This window comes from Solanum lycopersicum, chromosome 2 (genome assembly GCF_036512215.1).
Source record: "Solanum lycopersicum chromosome 2, SLM_r2.1".
NCBI classification, from domain to species: Eukaryota; Viridiplantae; Streptophyta; class Magnoliopsida; order Solanales; family Solanaceae; genus Solanum; species Solanum lycopersicum.
The window spans coordinates 71,098,229-71,119,013 of NC_090801.1; the positions used below are offsets into that span (position 1 = coordinate 71,098,229).

Here is a 20,785-nt window from a genome sequence, read left to right on the forward strand (position 1 = left end):
TTGAAGAGTAGAAATATGCCACAAACCATTTTATCGTATAATATGAAGATTTCAGTTTCTTTCTCCTCTAGTTAATTCTTTGTTCCAGCCCAAGTAATTTAAAAAAATAAAATAACATGAGGATGGTAAATTTTTGTCTTGGCTAAACAAAGTTGAATTGAAAATTTGTTTAGAGGTGTTGGAAGGGTGGATCATGTAATTAAATGTTTTTTGTTTTATGGACAAAAATATTAAACCCACCCGCCATATGAGCGGTTAGGAGTGGCAAAAACAGAGGAGGATCGGAAGAAGCTGGTGTGATATGGAAGCGCTTCAATATTGAAGATACAACATACTTCATTTGAATAAAGGCCAATTCTTTCCCAAGGCAAACTCTTGGACCTGCTTGGAAGACTGGAAACTTGTACAAATTTGATGCCCCTTCATCTTCTTCTGTATTGTGCATCCATCTCTCTGGTTTAAACTCCAACCTGTCCTTACCCCACAAGTTCTCCATCCTCCCCATACCATAGGGGAAGTAGGTCACTCTATTTCCAGCTTTGATACGAGTACCATCTGGCAAAATATCATCAACAATTGCATGCTTTGAATCCCATGCAACTGGTGGATAGAGTCTCATTGTCTCACAGAGGCAAGCTTTCAAGAATTTCATATCTCTCAATATCTCATGCTTTGTTAGTGTTTCAGCTTCTATAAATCTTAGCTCCTTGGAAACCAATTCATTTTCTACCTCAGGATGGAGAGTAAGGAGATAAAACAACCAAGTCATTGCCGCAGAGGTTGTGTCTCTCCCTGCTATAATGAAACTTATCACCATGTCCCTCACTTCCTCATCATCAAAATTTGCAGCCAATAGCAGTTTTGAAAGAAGATCGACTTTACTGATATTAATATCTTGCTCCGTTTCTCCTCTCATCTGAATCTTTCTCTCGCGGATCATATTACCAACGGATGAATGGATTTGATCAATGGCTAGTCTAAGCTGTCTTTCAGATCCAATGTTTAACAATCTTTTCACCTTCCATATGGCAGATACAGGAGCAGCTCCTCTACCAGCACATATTTGTGAAGCCCTTTCAAAGGCATCTAGCAGAGGCGAAAATGGAAGAGAATCGTCATTGAGGCAACATGGATCAAACCCCAAGGAAACTTTGCAAACCACATCAAATCCGAGTCTTCTCAACAAGTCTTGCAAGTCAAAAGCTCTATTTTCAGCCTCCATTAAGTCTAACATAGGCAACAGCTTGTTCTCCACCTCTTCTTTGAGCGCATTCATAACACACTCTCTCAAACACCTTCCGGTGAACTCATGGCTAACCATCTTGCGCTGTTTGTACCACATTTCTCCATCCACGTTGAATATACCATTTCCAAGAAAATCACCAAGAATTTCGTTGAACGGCTTGCCTTTAGGAAAATTGTCAAAGTTTGTTTTGAGCATGTACTCTACATTGTGTGGATTAGCTGTTACTATGGTCCTCCGCGCACCTAATCTGTCTATCACGATTGTTTTTGTTTGTGAGTGAGAGAGAAGATGAGTGTACCAATCTAGTAGACGATAACGGTTCTTGTAAAATGGAATCAAGCAACCTATGACGGGGTAAGTTGGAGGTCCTTCAAACCCTCTACCGCCTTGCTGGTAATGTTCAACAATGACATACGATACATATAGAATTAGTGTTAGACAAAAGAATGGTAGAATGAAGAAGGGGTATGTGGTGAGGAAGGTGACCATGACCATGTCTTCCAATATATTTTAAACAAAGACGTCTGGACGTATATATATATAGGTAATTAATAAACTACATCGACCAGTCTATATATAAAATTGGTATGTTTATTGGCACATGTATAATATACAATCAATAGCTGTGATTGATCTGTCTTTTGGAATATTAGGAAGACGAGTAAGTGGTTCCAAGTTTTCATCTGTATGCTTTTCTTTAAAGCATTATTATACTACTATAGATATTGTGTAATTGTGTAGACTCGGAATATATATGTCCATAATATATATAATGGCGGTTTTTACTACTCTAGTAAACAATGAATTGTATTATTTTCATGGAGTCAATAGTTGATTAGAGAGAATAGATCTTTTCTTTATTACCGCATTTTCTTACTCTGTAATTTTCTGAGTTTAATTAATAAAGAAGGAGGCAACAAAATAGCGTCTTCTGGGACACATATAATCTAGTATATTTTAATTATGTCCAAATTGATACTATCTTGTTTGTGGAGGAAAGGAATTAAAAGGAAGGGAAACTGGAATGTCGAGGGATGGATGGCGAATAATTAAGTACTATTAATTTCTACATTACTCTCCTCTTATAAATTAAATCATAATATTCTAATGCCGGCCCTCTAACTCAAATCCTTCACACCAAGTAATTCCAAAGTATTCCGCACACTCAACCATAATTAATTGTATCATTTTTTAACTTTTTCTCAAACTCATTAAGAAAATAATAAATATGCTTTAATATTGAGAATACAATTTAAAACTGAGGACCCATTTGTCCTAATTTAGGGGGAAAAATTTCACATAATATTTGTTTATACAATTTGTTATTATTTGACAAATTTAGTAAATAACCCAAATACCAAAAAAATAATAATAATTGGGCTTGAGATCTTTTAAAAATTTAAATTTTATATCAATTTTTTTATTTTTTACAAAATCACCATCTGCAGTAGTTATTTGCATTGTATTACATAATTTTTACGTGAACACTAAATAGTAATAATAAGGTTGATGAAAATGATGAACAATCAGTTGGGAGAGCTTGTTGCACTCACTCCAGACTTACCATATTGCTTCCATGCCATGGAACGAACATCTTATTGATTTGTTGTACAAACTTATAGTCAGTTTTGATAGTTTTTGAATCTTATGGGTATAATTTAATATTTTTTCTAAAAAGGTGAAATATATTTTTTAAATACTACGGTCAAACACATGGTGAAATTTTATCCAAATAATATTTTCCAAAAATATTTAAAAATTTACGGCTAAACGCTAGCCTAAAGTGCCAATCTTAATCTTGCATCTTTAAAGGTGATAATTTTGAACGGAGAAAGTTAACTTTCTAATATTTGGTCAAGGCTTAACGTTTGTAGTATATAATAAAAGTTTGTCATATAAGTGGAGAAAAGCAAAGAAGACTAGTTCATTATTCATCAACAACGGGGCAGAAGGCTAACAATATAATTACTCCACTTTCACATACTATTGTACTTTATGACGTGTCAACTCAAAACACCACATTGAACAACGTAACAATTGTCACGGATTCAGAATTAGTTGATATTCTCAATCTCATTCAGCACCACGACAGTACCTTGCCCTATTTATTTGGTTTTGTACTTTATAGATAGAGAGACTAATGCTCTACAACTTTAACATTTGTCACGACTCATTAATTGATACAGGCTGCCTGTTATGGCAATATCACTGACTACCCCACTTCCACACAGAGGGGTTAAGCCAAAAGTAGTATATAACGATGAAGTATTAAATGAGGACTTCAATCCAACGGTTAGGGAGATTGACGAAAACAATTTTTTAGGCTATTAACTTATCCTTTGAATAGACATGTGAAATAGAGAAAGACAAAATAGTGATGTCGATCGGACTCCACATCATCTTGTTGCTGTCTACAGCTACTTCTTCGCTTGCTCTCGAGATTTTCAATCAACTACTTCCCGAGAGAATCTATTACTACTCAAAAACTATTTCTCGTCACTTAAGTATTAACATTTTCGACTTCCAGAGATCGGACCCTAACTAGAACCAGAGATCGGACCCTAACTTTTTTTAAAAAAAAAAATATATATGTATAGTACAGATAGTGTAAGAAATGATGATATATTTAATTGCCTCTCATAATCAATAATCAAAACTCATGTGTTAGCACTCGTTGAAAATGTGACTCAAGTGTGTATGAAACATTTACTTCCATTGCTTATGCTAAATTTGCGTTGATTCCAAGAGAGAGAACGCTTCTTTCAACTTTCCGATTATTCGTGTATATACTCCCAACTTAACTACGAATCATAACTCTCGTACCATTCACGAAAACGTACGAAAAAAATATTTAGTGGTATGAGAAAATAAATTGCTAGGTTTGAATTTAATCTCCATCTTTATCTTTTGTTTAACAGTAACGTTCTTTTAATCTTTCAGTTAGACAATAAAGTATTACTCCCTCCATTTTATTTTATTTTTTTTAAAAAAAACTAATTTAACTTGCCACAAAATTTAATCCAAAAAAAATTGAATTTTGTAATTTTAAATTAAAGTTATATAACATTTAATCTTGTAGCCTCAAATATATCACGTAAAAAACTGAAATTAAAATTTTACTTAGAAGATTATTCTTTTTGAAATAGACTAAAATAAAAGGAGATCAAAATGAAAAGAGTACCGAATATCAGGGAAATCTCATCTTTTTTTTTATTTGGATATAATATCTTATCTGTTAATCTGAGTTGGTCCTTGTCAGAGAGTTATAATTGTCTTATAAGAAGTTTGACTTGTTTAGAGCTTTGTTTATATGGTCATGAAGACTTTTCTAATGCAAAATGATTTTGACGTTCTCCTCTCTTTTCCCAATCCTTTCTTTGAACCTTGTTTTCGAATATAATCATTTCTCAACTTGTTTTCTACATACGTATGAATGCACGCACCTCTGATCGTCTCATCTCATCCCACTTCACTTTCGTTGGCACTACTACATCTACTTCCATTAAATAAAACAAACACAAATACAGATTTTGGAACCTCATTTTGTCTTTCTGTTGCTCAAAATGAAGAAAACAGGCTACCTGTGGTCACAGAATAGGACTTCCACCGTTTCACTTCCACAAGGTGTTTGAGGAGGCGAGAAGATACCATCATCAGCTGGCGAGGAAGAAATATTACAACTACGTCTCTATCCCAAAACAAGTTGGGGAAGAGGACAAAATAAGGGACCAAATTAATAGAAAGTAAAGCAGAACCTACTAACCAGTTCCTAAATACCCGTGATTGGAACCTCTCTTGCTTTCACTTCATTGGTTCCGTCATCCAAAACTCAACAAGTAATTAGGAGCTTCTCCAAATCAAACTACCAAGGAATATAGAAAAATAGAAACTGGAGAAGAAACTAACACAATTAATTGTCAAGATGCAATCACTTCCAAATTATTATTATTTCCGTAAGTATTTCGAGACAACATCAAGAGAACATTTTATTTTCATTTTAAGCTAGGAAGACGCAAACCACCATGCTATTTTCATTTTAAGCTAAGAAGGATACAAACAACCATGGCCTGATATGCTGATTACTGTCATCCGCTTCAACACACCAAACACAGCCTAAAGATTTGCTTGACCAACTCGGACATGAACCCGATGCCATGAGGTGTTCAGGATTCCTCTCAGATTCCAGACAGAATCTATACTTTCAGGTTGGACATTTGCAGATATATCCACCTATTAAACATAGAATATCAGCTCAGAACGGAGCAAGAAATTCGGCAGACTGGTGTCTTCCAGTGTAAGATAACAGAGAAAGCAGCGTCTTAATGCATATAGCGCAAATCATGGGGTTGTCAGAAAATGTGGCAGTTAACAGTTGAACCTTTTTTTTCTATTAGAATTAAGAAAACAGACAAATTTTAACTCAAAACTTACCGCTTTAGCAACTATTTCCGCACTCTGGGGAATATTTGCCTCAGCTTCAAAAAAGACCCATGCCCATCTGTCACTGCTTGAATCATCAGCAATATATGGAACACCAGTTCTCTGGTATCTGGTGGCTTCCTCCCAAGTTTTACCACCATCTATAGACACGTCTACCCTTTCTATGCCACGCCCACCTCCTGATAATGCGTACCCCTTGATGTTTATCTGAAAACAAATACCAGACGCTAGAATAACCTAATGAAGTACCCATGATTCTCTACTTACAACAGTACAAAATAAGGCTACTAAATTGAATCATGCAAACTCTTTTTTTTTTCCAGACCGTGCAAACTCCTTTACACAAGTATATGTAAAACTGTCCATTTAAGAATTAAGATAAATGTCAAGAAATGCTTGAACACAAAATGTTCATCATATTAAAACTGACCTTTCCATGCTTTACAACACTCACATCCTCCAGGGAACATATTGCGCTCTGTAACCAGAAAGGGAATAAAGTAACTGTCAGCAATTGACAAATTTAAAAAGTTGTGAAGCCATGTTGGTTACCAGCCAGATATAAATGCTAAAGTCATGCCAGATCAATCAATCATTTGATCAACAGGCAGTTAGCTGGTTGGACCATCTCAGATCTGGAAATAGACACTTCTAAAAGTAATCACTAGGCTTTCTACTTTCTAGAACCATCATGTAAAGAATTCCAATAATATCATATAGCAGGGACATCAATACTTATTACACAGGATAAGAGAAGTTTTGACATAGTGTTATTGCAAATCGTAAACCCGGTTACAATATTCTATCAAACAAATTAGGACACATGCATCAACCGTTTTACTCCAACCGTGTATATATATATATATATATATATAGAGAGAGAGAGAGAGAGAGAGAAACTAAGCATTCTTTCGGACAATATGAGTTGAAACTGAAAAAAAAATGTATTTGAAGTTGGAAGTTGGAAAATAAAGTTTGCAAAGTTGATATTTATAAGTGGAAGTTGAAGATTTGAGAAACTTCACTTGAATATCAACATCAACTAGAACTCAAAACTTCATGGCCAAACTTCAACTTGCAAATGCTGCTTCAGTATTTGCAAGTGAAGCTATGGGCCAAGTGGGTCCTAATCATCTCCAAGTTCAGAACCTGGGAATAACCAGGGGAGGTAGTCCTTTAGCCAGTTGCAAAATCATGAAAAGCATGAAGCATAATGGACAGCTGCTTCAGTATTTTGTGGAAACATAATGAATTCTTCATCATCCAAATTAACGGATATTAATAAAGTTCCACACAAGTACAAAGACACCACATAACTTGGAAAATTGGGGTAACACAATCCACAGGTATCTCACAAATTTCATTAATAAAATGACCAAGGTGGTGCTTGCTTCACAAAAATCGAAAGAAGGTTTAGCAAAAAATCTGAAAAGATTTTCTGAGTACAAGCTTCCAAATTTTTGAAGCAAACGCCACCCAAACCTGTAATCTTGAATTCCTAGTCTACCTATCTACCTATTTACAGGAAAGACAATTCTATATTAAAAAAACACTAAAAGAACCCCCCAATGAAAACCTACTGATGGGGAGAAATTTAACCAATTACCTGAACAGGAAAGTCCATCTGCGGTCTCCTAGTAGACCAGTTGATGTTATCCCAATTCACTGTTGGTGGAAACATCTTGTAGTCTTTTTGCATAAAGAATCCCTGTCCAGCAGATATTGTGTTAAAAAAGTTTAAAAGAAAATGTTAAATCATCTGAAGTACTAATACATAAATAGCAACCTTGCATTCTTCGGCAATGATATTGATGGAATCAAGCCACTTAACTGAACGGGCACCTATCACACCAGGGACAACCACACGCAGTGGATAGCCATGATCCCTATTAAGTGGCTTCACACGTGAATCCAGGAACGTTAGTATAGCATATTGCGAGTTGAGCTATCAATTTATCAGGTTTTAAAAGGAAATTGCAAGGGTTAAGGGTGTAGCAGAAGTTTCCAAGCTGACACTCAAAATACTAATCTTCTCATTACCAAGATATCCAGTGTAGAAACAAAAATACAAAAGATAATTTTAGAATAGCATGCTTAAAATACCCCCAGACCTCACATCGCTTCTGGGATTATACTGGGAATGTTGTTGTCGTTATGCTAAAAAAGAACACTTTTTGTTAAGATGGCTCAACATGCAATTAGAAGTATAGTTCTCTGCCAATCAGATATCACCCTCTTTGTTCCCATTGATTGCTGTCTAATGGACTACTTGACCAAATACATGACAATAATTTTAAGAGGAAATAAATTCAGAACCAGCTGAAGCAAAACTAACAAAATTCCACTCAACAAATCTGAAACACAGAATTGACCAACGATGCCATTTGATATTATAATAGGCACAGCATTCAATACACGCGATTACAATTGATTGACACACTGAACATGACTATTAACTCAAGTCAAACAGTCAAATTTAACACAATTCTCATCCCTCAGTGAACCAGACAACTCCAAAAAGTTAGAATTGAAGGACAAACATTTTGAATAGTTTGTTATATTGGATTTAAAAGTGACAAAATGCGGTATTTTATGTCACATCAAGACCCAAAAATAACAAAAAATTCTCCAACAGTTTCAAATTGGATTCCTTGGTTTGACTTTGAACAAACTGTATAGAAACTTATAAACTGCACTATTTGATATTTAACAAGGGAAAATACAGACCCACAAGAAACTTAGTCTTTTTAAGTGTACAATAGGAAAATTATACAGAGATTAGTAGTTGTTGTAAAAGAAACTACATTATTAGGAAAGCTGAATAAGGGAAATAGGTCAAACTGAGAAAACAAACACATTTATATTAAAGATAGAAGAGAGAGATTTGTATTACCTCTCCATTCATCTCATAAGCGAGCAGAACATCAGCTTCAGGGTTTGTAGCCTGACTCAATGGAATTGATGCCTTATAAGGACCTCCATTTTCCTCCTAGATTCATATATATATTGCTGAGACAGGAAGTTTACAGCAAGGTATACATATCTAATAAAGAAAAGTAAAGAAGAAAAGAGAAAAAAGAAACAACATTTTTTTTATCTAGGAATAAGATATCGTACATAATCACCTTACACTTGTCAATGCTCACAAATTCCACATGTTTTCCTCCAGATTGTGTGATACTTGCCAAATAAGGTATTCCAACTAATTCTAGAACATCTGCCAATTTGGCTCCACCCCAAACAGCTGAAATGCACAATGATGTAACAAGTTAAATGTAAATTAATTTATTTTTAATAAATTGAGGCATCAAGAAGCATTTTATACTTGACATTTTTCTCAAAAAAACTCCTAACAGAGATCAACTGGAAAAAGTGATTTTGGTGGAGGGAGCAATGCATCAGTATAACTTAAAATTCATACCAATCATTTGGCAGTTACCATAACCAAGTATTAACTCCTGCCTTCGTCATCTCTTCCAAATTTATATTCCAACGCCTTCTTGTCATTTCTTCTCATACCCTAACTTCTTTTCTTTATTAATTTTTTTTAAAAAAAGAGAGAGGAGCCCTTGACTGAACAAATATTGTTCCAATGGAACCTTCTCTTCCACCGTAGAATTAGATACATGACCGAAACCATTGTTCTTTTCATTACCAAAGCAAATAATCATACCAGGTGCAGAATGCGAAACAGATGAATCCGTGGCTAGGAAACATTATATCCTATATATATTTTCTGTCAGATAGATGCAAATGGTTTATTTAATTCTTTACCAAATTCACAATATAATGAATTCATATACTCTTTTCACTCAATCATTACAAGTTCCACAACTTATTACTCCATCTGTCTCAATACATGTGTTATATTTTGAGTATGTATAGATTTTTTTTCTTTTACCTATGTCAAATTAAGCATAAAATGTTAATTTGACTCATTTATTATACAAGTAATGGGTGAACATTGAAATAATCAGTCAAAAATTTTCGGAAAAAAATAAATATGAAGACCACAAGCAGGAACATCACACATTACTGGAGTAGAGTGAACTTGATTACCTTGGAACAAGCTTTGGTTCCTATGTTAAATAGTTGTTGTGTCAAGTCAAACGTTGCCACATAAATAAGGACGGAGGGAGTATTATACAGGCCCATGAATTTTTTTTTAGAGGAATCTCATTAAATGCTAGTAAAAAACAAACCCCTCATTTGTAATACACATGAGTAGAAAGGTAGGACATGATTAAAGTTCTTCTAATGAACTCTTTTTCAAATGAATTCTTTCAAAAATTGATTTCATGGGTCAGTAACATTACAATTACATTAGTAAAGTCATACTCACATGAGAGTTGAGACTCTACATACTCAAAGGAGAACTTACCAAATAAGCGAGTGACAAACAAACAAACTAGTAAGTCAATTAAATTATAAACATACCAGCAGCGAGACATGTAGATATATTGTGAAACCTCTCAGAAGTAGAAGAAAAAGGGAACGACACATACAAATCAGTTAAAGCAATCACATTTACCAAGTCAAAAGTAATGTTGGGGAGCTACAAAGGGGCTTGATGGTGGTTTCCTTTTCAATCCAAGGATGGAATAAAACAGAGAAAAAAACTACAGCATGTGTACGGTAGTGTAGTAAGTTTACCAAGCAAAGGCCCTTTAATTCTATAATGTCAGTACTAACTGTTCTCGACTTAAATAGAATTGCATTAGCAGAAATCTGGCGCACTCTAATAATCTTAAAATTGTCTTTGGCTACTTAAACTGGTAGTCTCCTTGTCAATCCAAGGATGCAACGAAACAGAGAAAAAAAAGACTACTCTATGCGTATGGTAGTGTAGTACTAACTCTTCTAGACTTGAACAGAAATGCATTAGCAGAATTTAGCGCACTCTAATAATCTCCAAATTATCTTTGGCTACTTAGAGAAGAGCGTGTATACGTGATCACATGCAGATAATGAACGGAAATGGAAACTTTCTAGCATAAACATGTTGAACTTGCGACTTCTCCATCCAATCTAGTTTATTTCTCAAGTTCTCTACAGTAGTATATGAGAATTAGATATCAGACCAAGCATTTAAATGATGAATGCACTGCAGGTTTAATCAACTTACCATTTCCTAAAGCAGCAATATCCCAACCAACTCCTTTCACTGTTCGACTCTTACTCATAGCAGTTCTTCTGTTACCAGCACACTAGACAAGAATTAACCAAATTAGTTTTGCAAAATAGCTGAATGATCAACAGCAGTGCACATTCCCCTCGTGAGAATTTTATAAGATATGGCCCAAAAATTTCTTTTTCAAAATTTATCATATCCCAATCCACAATTCTGTCCCAGCAACAAACACAACAATCTGGAGTCAGAGCATGATAATTTACCTGTAAAGTGGCAGTAACCGTATGTTTTGGAAGCTTACTGTTATTTATAAACCAAAAAAACATCAATCATTTGAGAGAATTACATGAAAATTGAAGTATTGATGTAAAGGTCTGCAGTATCCTCACCAAATATCCTTCATAAACAAGTCTTTGGAATTTTTTATAAGACCACTCAGAGAAACGGAATACCTGAAGAACGGGCCAAGCACTATCAGCAAGAAAGCTCTAAGAAAAAAAAAACATGAAAGGATTTTACAAAAACAAACCAAAGTATAAAACCTCTCTATGTCATCCACTACTGGTATGGGTCCGTGGTTTCTCTTGTAAAAGAAATCAACAGGAGTGACATAAGATGAAATCAGAGCTGAACGAGTTGGCTCAGCATTAAAGGGTTCCTACAACAAAATTTGATAATCGGCAATTCCCGTAACGATTCGATCAGCAGATAGTCTTAACAAATTAGCAGAAAATCGCAATAGAAACTCCACCAAAAATGAATATCTTTTGATTCATAAACATCGGAATAACTACCATTTAACTCTGAAATATTGAGGATTCAGATAATTGGAAAACTTAATTGCAGCGATCTATACAGTGGCAAAAGAATGAAGAAACAGGGAAGTTTATAGAGTAACCTTGGCATTAATTTTAAGAGAAGGATGGCGAGGGGGTTCTCGCGAATAATCGGAAGGCCCTTTAATCCCAGGCATTTTCTCAGTTTCCTTTGCCGCCGGCTTCACAGTAGTCCTGCTAGGTGTGAGTGCGAGGTAGATGAAGAAGATTTGTACAAATATTGGAGCGGCCCTACTACCTGACGAATTTGAGGCTGTGGAGACAGGTTATACTCTTCATGCAATTGGAAATTAAACGGTGCTGTGTGACTTGTGATGTGGATAATTTGTCGAGGTCGCCTCGATTGCCACAGTGGATTATTGTTTATTTCATTTCACCGTGTGTACATGTCCTCAGGCCAGCTCATTTTTTGGCTTTAATAAGCAGTGTCAAATGAAATAAGGTTGAAACAGGTCATAATCCCAATCTACTCTAACAAATTAATTATTTTTAAATTTTATAATGTATTATTAAAAATCTTATATGGAACAAAATATTTCGGATTAGACATACCAAGGTGAATTAAGTTAGTTTTAGAAGTAACTTTCGCTTATAACAAACATAAAAATTATATTTATATGTTATATCTATAGTTTGTATAATTGCGTGTCATGATAAACATAAATATTTATATTTCGCACACACATTTTCTCTCGCTTATATATATATATATATATATATATATATATATATATATATATATATATATATATATATATATATTGTGTGTGTGTGTGTATATACACACACACATTTTCTCTCGCTTTGTAAAAACACAAACACATTTTATACATTTTTTGTATAAAGTGAAAGAGCCGAGTGAGCGAGCGAGATCTGGGAGAGTCGCAAGCGAGATCTGGAAAGAAAATATATGCATATATACAACCTTCTCTAGCTTCATACAAACACAAACAGATTTTATACATTTGTGTTTGTATAAAAGCGAGAGAGTGAGAGTGGCAAGCGAGATCTGGGAGAGGGGAGAAAGGGGAATGAAATTATATTTATGTATACATTTTCTCTCGTTTTGTACAGATACAAACACATGTTATACATTTTTTGTATAAAGTTTGAGAGTCGAGTCAGCAAGCAAGATCTGGGAGGGTAGCGAGCGAGATCTGAAACGAAAATATATGCATATATACAACCTTCTCTCGCTTTATACAAACACAAACAGATTTTATACATTTGCGTTGGTATAAAAGCGAGAGAGCGAGAGAGAAAACGAGAATGTCGAGCGAGATCTGGGAGAGGGGAGAAAGGGAAATGAAAATATATGTATATATACATTTTTCTCTCGCTTTGTACAAACACAAGCACATTATACATTTGCGTTTTGTATAAAGTGAGAGAGTCGAGTGAGCGAGAGAGAGAGACATCTGGGAACAAAAATATATACATATATACAATCTTCTTTCGCTTTATACAAACACAAACACATTTTATACATTTGCGTTTGTATGAAAGTGAGAGAGGTGAGGGAGAGAACGAAAGTAACGAGCAAGATTCATTAGGAGAGAGGCGAAATAACAATAATTTGCTCTGCAATTAAATCAAACTATGATTATACTATTTAATTTGAATTAATAATTTGTCTATTATATACAATTTTCCCTAATTTTAATTTGTTATTGTTACATTTTTAGGCTTGGTTATTTTTTTAAAAATGTCTTTAATGATTCTATAAATTTAATGTATCACGTGATATGCTTAAATTGTAAAATTAAATGATCATTATCAATAGCAATTTGTAATAAGGAATTTTAGCATGAACAACATTAAAAATAATTTTAACATGACCAACATTAAAGAGTTTTCTAAGGGTCTTCTTAGGAAGAATTCTTAGAATTTAGAAGAAAAAAAAAGAAATAATTTTAGTTGTTTTTACTAGCGAATTTTGTGTGTTTTTTGTAAAGAGAAGTATGTTCTTTTTAGTACTTAGAGAGATTAGTGTAAAGGTTTCAGATTATTATTGTGGTGGTCGCTGGATTCAAAATTAGATTTGATTAAATAATTTGATATTTAAGAAACGTATATATTTATTTTTTTCTGTATGTTTCTGTTTTTCTTTTTCTTTTTAATATAGTATTTTATTTTAAAATTCAATTTCCGAAATAATATTTTGAAAAAATGGAGACACAGTTACCGTTCACCAACAATCATCTTCCCACATGTTAATCCTCCAAAAAGAATTATTTTTCTTAGTGATTTTAAATTTTAAATTTGTTGATTAGATATTATATTATCTCTTTTACTAGTTATAAAAGCGCTTTTCCGATAAATTGATTTGAGATCGGTAAATATTTATCTAATCGTTGATTAGACACAGTAGAGTTTTTATTTCAAAGGTGGTTGTGAAATATGGTTCCCTTCAAGATGAGGGGACTCCATTACAGACACCTCTGTAGTATCACCTATGGTCCTCCTGCTCCACCATCACGCAATCCTCCTCACCTCTCCCTCCTAGCCGACCAATGTACCTCACTGCACCAACTCAAGCAAATACATGCCCAAATGATCGTCAGAGCCCGCATCCACGACAATTTTGCTGCCAGCCGTTTACTGTCCTTCTCTGCTCTCTCACAATCAGGCAGCCTTTCTTATGCCGTAAGACTTTTCGACAGTATCAACGAACCCAATTCATTCATGTGGAACACTCTCATAAGAGCTCAAGCTGGTAGCTCAAATCCCCGACAAGCCTTGCTTTTTTATGTAAAGATGCGAAGACGTTGCGTCGCTCCCGGTAAACATACATTCCCTTTTGTACTAAAAGCTTGTTCCAACGTGATGTGTATTTATGTTAGTAGACAAGTGCATTGTCATTCTATTAAATTTGGGTTAGATTTAGATTTGCATGTTGTTAATGGCTTGATCAGGGCATATTCTGTTTCTCGTGTATTGAGGGATGCGCGGGAAGTGTTCGATGAAGTTCCTGAGAGAAATTTGAGTATTTGGACGACGATGATTTGTGGGTTTGCTCAGAATGACAGGTACGCTGATGCTATTCAGTTGTTTGAGTGTATGCTTGAGGATGGAATGGCGCCCAACGGAGCTACATTGGTTTCTGTGTTGTCAGCTTGTGCCGAGTCAGGTAGTTTGCAGCTAGGAGAACAGATTCACGCCTATGTGGAAGAAAACGGGATAGAATTAGGAGTGATTCTTGGAACAGCATTAGTGAACATGTATGCAAAGAACGGTGCCATAGTAAAAGCAAAGAAGTGCTTTAGTAGTATGAGAGAAAGGAACATTGCAACTTGGAATGCAATGATTTGCGGGTTAGCTGCCCATGGACATGGAAAAGAAGCAATTAACTTCTTTAAGGAACTAGAACAAGAAAAAGTAAAGCCAAATGACATTACATTTGTTGGGGTTCTGTCAGCGTGCTGCCATGCAGGGTTATTTGACTATGGTGAAGGAATATTTCACTCCATGAAAGAGTTATACCGTATAGATCCCAAGATTGAGCATTACGGATGCATGGTTGACATTCTTGGGCGGAATGGGAAACTACTAGAAGCTGAGCAGCTTATAAGAGGAATGATTTGGAAGGCTGATGTGGTTATCTGGGGTTCCTTGTTACATGCATGTCAGAGCCATGGAAACATAGATATTGCAGAACGAGCTGTGAAAGAAATTCTGCTTGTGAATCCAAATAGTCATGGAGTATATGTCGTCTTATCTAATATGTATGCAGAAGCTGAAAGATGGGACGATGTGGTAAAACTAAGGAAGCGGATGAAAGAAGGAAGTTTAAAGAAAACACCCGGTTGGAGCCTTGTAAATGAAGCTACGTGATTTTGGATCCTTCCAAAATTCACTGACTACTGCATTTTGAGACCTGAATGCCATCGCATTTGTAAGAATTGAAGGATGACATGTATCGTTTACAGATTGGAAATATAACCTAGCAAAGTTGGTCAGCGAACGTTTTATCAACCTTCAATTATGGAAGTACAGGGAAAACCAAAGTGTGTATTGCGCCGTTGTCAACATCAAAATGTTCAGAATGTAATGTTAGCATGATAATTTTGTTAAATGTATCTAGATTGTTATCTCATATGATGAAAAACATAGCTTGGGGAAATTAAAGGTACCAAAACTTCAGCTGAAGGACAGCCAAGTTTGGAGACACATTACTTAATCATTGTTCCATAATGAGCCAAGAGAGCCACATAGTTTCTGCAAAAACTTGTTGCTGGATAGACTTTAACCATCAAACACAAATATTTTTATGACAAAGTCACCAAATACCTTGGTGGACACGCACTGGCATTCCCTAAATGTAAAGAAATGTTAAGAATTCAAACCTTACAAATCACATGAAGCAGAGTTCCTCTGCAGATACAGAAACACATTCGATCTTGACCCATTACATAACTGTCTTACTTGTTTCTAGTTTACTGCAAGATTACATAGCTAAATTTGTGAAGCCACTCAGCAAATATCTTCAGAGATAAGCATTACACTTATTTGGCTAATACAAGCCAATCCTAAACTTACAACCTCTTAACTAGACTTGCACCCCAAAGCTTACGCTAAGGAAAATCTACGGACAGCACACTGCTGACATGCACCACAAATCTATAACATTCACATAGGCTACAGTTCTTTTATGCTTACTATTACAGGACGCCAGCACGAGCACATAGCACCTACACACCGGCTTTTTCACAGAGATCTAGTAAGTCCAAAGTCTGCAAATCCGATAAGGTTTTAGGAGTTAAAAACCTGTAGTCTACCCATAACAGGTGCATGGAACTTACATGTGAATGATCATCTTACCTCAGGAATGGAGAGCTCCAGACGGAACTTGGGGCCATCATAATGATGTAAAACTGGTCTGAAAGCATCTTCCTCCAAAGGATTACAGACTTTCCGGACACGGATCCTCACCTAAGCATTAAGTACGTGAAACTAAGAAAATCTACACAGATCCTTCAAAAGCCTCAATAGAAAATGAGCTGTAATTCATAAACTTACCTGAGCAGGGAACCTTGACTCTCCTTTACACTTTTTATCCTCCCAGGCAGTTGGATCAATGTTGGAACCTCCAAAACTCGATGCCTGCCCAGATAGTTCAAAGAAAAAGTCATGGCCCATGCCGGATACTTGATTTGATTGAATCCAATTTATCTTTAATATCTATGCTCATTGCATAAATTAAGATAGAGCCAGAGAAGTAATGAAACTGAAGCTATTTAAAAAAGAAGCTTATGGTGCCATATTTAAAAACATGTTAATGTTCAGGCCAAAAACCGCAAAATTATAAGGTTCCCCATAAAGTTACACAAGCACACCAAGGCACCAGGCTTAACACAAGGCAAAAAAATTTCTAACCACAGAATTAAGAAAATCTGAAAGGAGAAGAAGCAGCCAATCTTTTGTACGAATATAAAACTTATGCTTTACACTGCACGCAATCATATACAACGATGTGAAAGCGAATGCGACATCCAACATGATACTTGGTGTTGATTTACACTTAAGCTTTAGAAATATAAAACAGTTGATTTATCATCATATGAACTCACACAATCACAATATAGCAAAAAGTTTCTGCAACTAACCTCAAAGATACCATGCAACTGGTGAGTAGTGTAATTATATAGGAACAAGGGCAACCCTGGTGTTATTGCCCTCACGGAATCTCTGTATCTAGGAGGAAGGCCTGCAAGTAAATGATTGGAGTTGAGCAGAGGGGATAACAATTGGGAAGAACTATTCTCTAGTCATCATCTATTTATCAATGATTTAAACTTTTGTCGATACTAGGCTATGCTGTGATAGGAGTTGAGGATTGGTGATAGCAATTCTGAAGAAGAGCACTCAGAGCTAGTAACAAAGTCAAAATCCATTTTCTTCAATTGTTGGCTAGATGCTCTTTGAGCTTCTATAATAAAATAGCGTAAAACCACTGGTCGTTAACTAAGTAGGTTCAACATGCAGTTTATCCAACCAGTAACACAACATAAAATCCCTGGCTACCGAATACCAAATGCAATATCACACTTGAATAGACAATGCTTAACATGATAGGGAAAAGGTAATTACCAAAGAGCAGGCGCTTTAGGTCTTCCTGCATTGTGTCATTGTTACAAACAAATATATATCCACCAAGAACCTCATTCTTCGGCAGTGTTTCAGCAGCAGGCAGAGTCTTAAACCTTTTGTCAACGGAGTTATTTCCATTTGTGCTCTCAACGTTGTTATTGTTATTCTTGCTAGGTTCCTTGGTATAGTTGCTAGCATTGAACTTGCTTAAAGATGAATTTCCCAAGCTGTTAAAATTGGGCTTAAGATAAACTGGATTTGCATTGAAAATGCTATCCATAATGCGATTCTTGCTCATATTTTCAGTCATCTTGCTTTCCAAATTTAACATATTGAAGTTAAGGCTTTCCCACTTGTTATCTTCCTGAAACATATGATTACCCCTGGGCCTAATTTCAGCAGAGCTCTTTGAAAGGTCAAGGTTATTCCTACGTTCACCTTTGTACTTCATCTGTTCAGATAATTTTATAGCAGCTGTTGACCATTTATGATCCTCTGAGGCTTTTGATTGTCCTCGAAGCTCGTCGCCAAATTGCCAATAGCTCTGCATATTCTCCATGTTGCAGTATCTGAATGCAATTATTTTTAAGCATCATAAATAAGTTCACAACAACTTGTCAATCATGAAAAGTGAGTCAACCATAGCAATTCAATCTATAGGGACATATGATAGAAAAAAAACTACAAAACATAGAACTTTCTAACTCAACTAGCAGCATTAGTTGTACTTGATACAGATTTTTATTTCTTTTTACCCCTTACTAGAGCTCCCACCTTTTTTTGCTCTCTTGCTAACTCGAACCCACAAATTTAGGTTGGAGGTTGGGGGTGCTTATTATCTAAGTAACCCTCTTTTCGATATAGATCAGTTACTCCTCTCAACAATCAACATCAAGGTAATTGCAACCTGAATCATAAATCAGCTAAGTGCATAGAAAAAGTATACCTAGAGATTATGGTTTGTTGGCCATTGACATAAACAAAAGCCTGAAAAAACGTACAAGTATACCGTGCTAATAATATGTGCATTCAAAAGTCAATGAATAACTCATCTTGCTAAATTCACTAAAAGGAAAAGAATAGATCAAAGAAACAAAATGGATATAATCATGGAAAATAACTTAAAAAGAGATTTACAATATCAAACAATCTTGAACCGAAGAATCCGAGATTACGCAAAAATGCAGAAATATAGGCCGAAATTAAAGCTTACGAAAAAAAAAAAGTAGAGAAACCCTATATTTTGGGATTTACCAAATCTATGAATGTAGAACTGTAGAAAGAGTGAGAGTGAATAGAGTAATAATAAATAGATAAGACATACCCCTTTATCACTTCGGCTGCGAAGACCCGGAAGATGCGAGGAGAAGAAGGAAGTACAGATTTTTGGATATTTATGAATCCGATTTCATCTTAAATGCCCTTATCTCTTCAGTTAATTACATAAATGCCATGATTTTTTTTTGAAAAATTGTATGGTGCTCTATAAATTAGTGTGACCGGCATATCCGTTTCAAATTCCTGATGACCAGTCGGCTCGGTGAATTTAGTCACGCGTGACATGCGGTGAAAGTTAGTGCTGTCGGTCGAGTAATGGGCCACTCGAGTTGGACTAGAAAATGAACTACTTTTTAATTAGTTTGAATCTTACGATTATTTTTATCAAATAATCATTTGGACCTCTAATTTCGAATTATAATATGAAATTATGAAATAAAATTACTATGTGTAATTTTTATTAATTTTATATCCATCTTAAGGTTATAATTTAAGATTTTTTAAATATAATAATTGATGCATGAGTTCATATTTTTGTAAAAACGACGTTACATTTATATTTACTATTTATTTTTTCACATGTAAATAAAATTTATAATTCATATCATTGCTTTTTAAATAGTTTACATCTCATAGAATAAATATTTTCACTAATATAGAATTTATTGTTACTTCAAATCAATTCAGTTTTAGTACCATTTATATCCACCAAATTCATTATTTTTTATCAAATATAATTACCAACTAAATTGATCAATAAATGGCTCAGAATAACAATGTTGATTCATCTTTTCAGTCACATGAATGAGAAATACAAGTTCAATGTACGTACTATGCTGGAGTATTGTACCCTACAACTTGTGTTTCTTTTTTATTGCATTAAAGTTAGATCTACAAATGTTATATTTTTAAATGATATTTCTGTGATAATGTATTATACGATTTTATAAATATATACTTATTTGGTAATATTGTATAAAAATTTGAGACAATTTTAATAGTTTTATAACTTCATACGCTTTTATGTTTATGAGAAAACATATATACTACAGAATAAGTTCAAATTTCATGTCGAAACAAAACTTTAACTTTATTTCATATTGTATGACCAAATGGGCCCTTAGTATGTGTATTAAAATATAACAAAATTAAAATTGCTTCATATTTAAGAATTTAAATTTGATATTATTATTGTTAAGTAAAAAAACAAAATTACTTATTTCTTAAATCACAATTGTGCAAATATCTTTTAATTTAATTTATATTTTTTATGAATATTTTGGGATTCCGAAGCCTAAAGTGTATAAAATATTAATAAAAATTCTAACACGATATATAAAACTTTATATTAATCAAAACGGTAAAATCGCTGGAACAACAATGATTTACTCTATCGGAAAAAACAAAATCGCTGCTACTGCAGTGATTTTGCAAAATGTGATTTTTTTAAAAAAAAAATTCAAATCGCTACCATGGCAGCGATTTTTATTTTTTTTAAATAATTTTTTTTGTTTGAATGCCAGCGACTTACATTATTATTTTTTTTTTTTGAAAATCGACTTACATATTTTTTTAAAAAAAATTAAAAATCGTTGCCTAGGCAGCGATTTTCTTTAATTTTTTTAATGTAAATCGCTGCTAGGAAGCGATTTTCAATTTTATTTATTTATTTTTTAAATGTAAGTCGCTGCCAAAGGCAGCGATTTTCAAACAAAAAAAATTTGTTTTCAAAAAAATAATGTAAGTCGCTGCCTTTGGTAGCGT

At 34.4% G+C, this 20,785-nt stretch overlaps 4 protein-coding genes across 7 annotated transcripts; 1 reads left to right on the plus strand and 3 right to left on the minus strand.

The window, feature by feature from the left end:
- LOC101262587 (cytochrome P450 94B3) lies at positions 1–2,373 on the minus strand. The gene has a single exon (XM_004233539.5). The coding sequence runs from the start codon at positions 1,739–1,741 to the stop codon at positions 200–202; it is 1,542 nt and encodes a 513-aa protein (XP_004233587.1). The 5' UTR covers positions 1,742–2,373; the 3' UTR covers positions 1–199.
- A 2,787-nt stretch (positions 2,374–5,160) lies between these two features.
- On the minus strand, positions 5,161–12,041 carry SO (sulfite oxidase). The gene is made up of 12 exons (NM_001247752.2): positions 11,716–12,041; positions 11,360–11,475; positions 11,207–11,269; positions 11,081–11,117; positions 10,812–10,893; positions 8,812–8,930; positions 8,580–8,675; positions 7,473–7,583; positions 7,293–7,394; positions 6,117–6,164; positions 5,678–5,893; positions 5,161–5,476 (listed from the first exon to the last, which is right to left on the minus strand). The coding sequence occupies exons 1-12, from the start codon at positions 11,788–11,790 to the stop codon at positions 5,360–5,362; spliced, it is 1,182 nt and encodes a 393-aa protein (NP_001234681.2). The 5' UTR covers positions 11,791–12,041; the 3' UTR covers positions 5,161–5,359.
- Positions 12,042–14,065: 2,024 nt separating this feature from the next.
- On the plus strand, positions 14,066–15,833 carry LOC101262280 (pentatricopeptide repeat-containing protein At5g56310-like). The gene is made up of 2 exons (XM_010317611.4): positions 14,066–14,435; positions 14,569–15,833. Exon 2 carries the CDS (start codon positions 14,654–14,656, stop codon positions 15,485–15,487), a length of 834 nt encoding a protein of 277 aa, XP_010315913.1. The 5' UTR covers positions 14,066–14,435; positions 14,569–14,653; the 3' UTR covers positions 15,488–15,833.
- An 85-nt stretch (positions 15,834–15,918) lies between these two features.
- On the minus strand, positions 15,919–19,258 carry LOC101243655 (B2 protein). 4 transcript variants are annotated; one of them, XM_004231733.5, is made up of 6 exons: positions 19,068–19,258; positions 17,744–18,312; positions 17,260–17,360; positions 16,673–16,756; positions 16,475–16,585; positions 15,919–16,386 (listed from the first exon to the last, which is right to left on the minus strand). In XM_004231733.5, exons 2-6 carry the CDS (start codon positions 18,300–18,302, stop codon positions 16,345–16,347), a joined length of 897 nt encoding a protein of 298 aa, XP_004231781.1. In that variant the 5' UTR covers positions 18,303–18,312; positions 19,068–19,258; the 3' UTR covers positions 15,919–16,344. The 4 variants fall into 4 exon arrangements, with proteins under 4 accessions (XP_004231781.1, XP_010315916.1, XP_004231782.1 ...); XM_010317614.4 differs by having other exon boundaries at positions 18,998–19,083; XM_004231734.5 differs by having other exon boundaries at positions 18,881–19,081.
- Positions 19,259–20,785: the final 1,527 nt, after the last annotated feature.